This window comes from Carlito syrichta, unplaced genomic scaffold, assembly GCF_000164805.1.
Source record: "Carlito syrichta isolate Samal-C Ts95f unplaced genomic scaffold, Tarsius_syrichta-2.0.1 Scaffold120784, whole genome shotgun sequence".
Taxonomy (NCBI): Eukaryota; Metazoa; Chordata; class Mammalia; order Primates; family Tarsiidae; genus Carlito; species Carlito syrichta.
In genome coordinates this window covers 1-1,034 of record NW_007064880.1, presented here as the reverse complement: position 1 = coordinate 1,034, position 1,034 = coordinate 1, and the positions used below count along the sequence as shown (strand labels likewise).

The 1,034-nt window shown below is 52.2% G+C and overlaps 1 protein-coding gene across 1 annotated transcript in view; it reads right to left on the bottom strand.

Moving 5' to 3' along the window:
* The window catches only part of LOC103249556 (cilia- and flagella-associated protein 46-like), a gene marked incomplete at both ends in the record, with an annotated part of 4,631 nt that extends 4,288 nt beyond the window's left edge, over positions 1-343 (bottom strand). Inside the window, one exon of the mRNA XM_021707610.1 lies at positions 279-343. Within this exon, the coding sequence (XP_021563285.1) occupies positions 279-343 (65 nt within the window). The remainder of the gene's footprint in view (positions 1-278) is intronic.
* Positions 344-1,034: the final 691 nt, after the last annotated feature.

Sequence of the window (1,034 nt, the reverse complement as noted above, 5' to 3'; positions counted from 1 at the left end):
GGTGTGGTAATGCACGCCTGTAGTTCGGCTACTTGGAAGGCTGGGGCGGAAGGATTGCCGGAGCCCAACAGGTTGACACTGGGGTGGCCGTGAGTGTGCCACTGTACTCCAGCGTGGGCGACAGAGTGAGACTCCTGCTTCAAAACACACACACACACACAAAAACCACAAACAAGGGAGGAAACCCACAGTCCAAATACACAGAACCACAGGGTCGATCTAGCTCCAAAGTCTCCGACCCAATCAGAGAGCGAAAGGACCGATTCAAAAATGCCTACCTTGGTTCTCCTTTCGCAAAGTTAATCGCCTTCGTATACTGAGTCACGCAATTTTCAAATTCCTCCTAAAACAACGTGAAGAGCGCACAATTAAATCAGAGTATCAATCACTGCTCACGGTCCTTTCTGTGAAAACTAAACCTCACCTGCGACTGGCCTGGAATCCCAGTTTATAAACAGCTGATGGCCCAGTGTTGCGAGCATGAGTGAGGATCAGAAACCACGGTGCCTGTCCTCAGAGGTCCCCTCTGCCCAGCTCAGGGGTGGGTTGGGGGGTGGCTGATACCATAAAGATGGTGACACAGGGATGCAAGTCGATGGTCACACAGTATACATTAGATGCCACCACGTGAGCAAAAAGCATAAATGATGCAAGCTTCATGGCCCTGTGAAGATGTATTTGGTAGCTCAACTCTTTTGCTAAAAACGATTTTAATCGCCGGAGTCCAGCGGGTCGAGGCTGTGGTGGCCGGGAGTGTGCCATTGCACCCCAGTCTTGGGCAACAGAGTGAGACTCTGACTCAAAAAAAAAGATTTTAAGACACGTCGGCCGGGTTCAGTGGCTCAGCCTGTCATCCCAGTACTTTGGGAAGCAGAGGTGAGTGGATTGCCTGAGCCCACGGGTTCGAGACCCTCCCGGGCAACTTGGCGAGACCTCGTCTCTGTGATAAATCAAAAATTAGCACGCGCCTGTAGTTCTGGCTACTCGGAAGGCTGAGGCGGAAGGATCGCCGGATCCCAGCAGGTCGAGGCTGC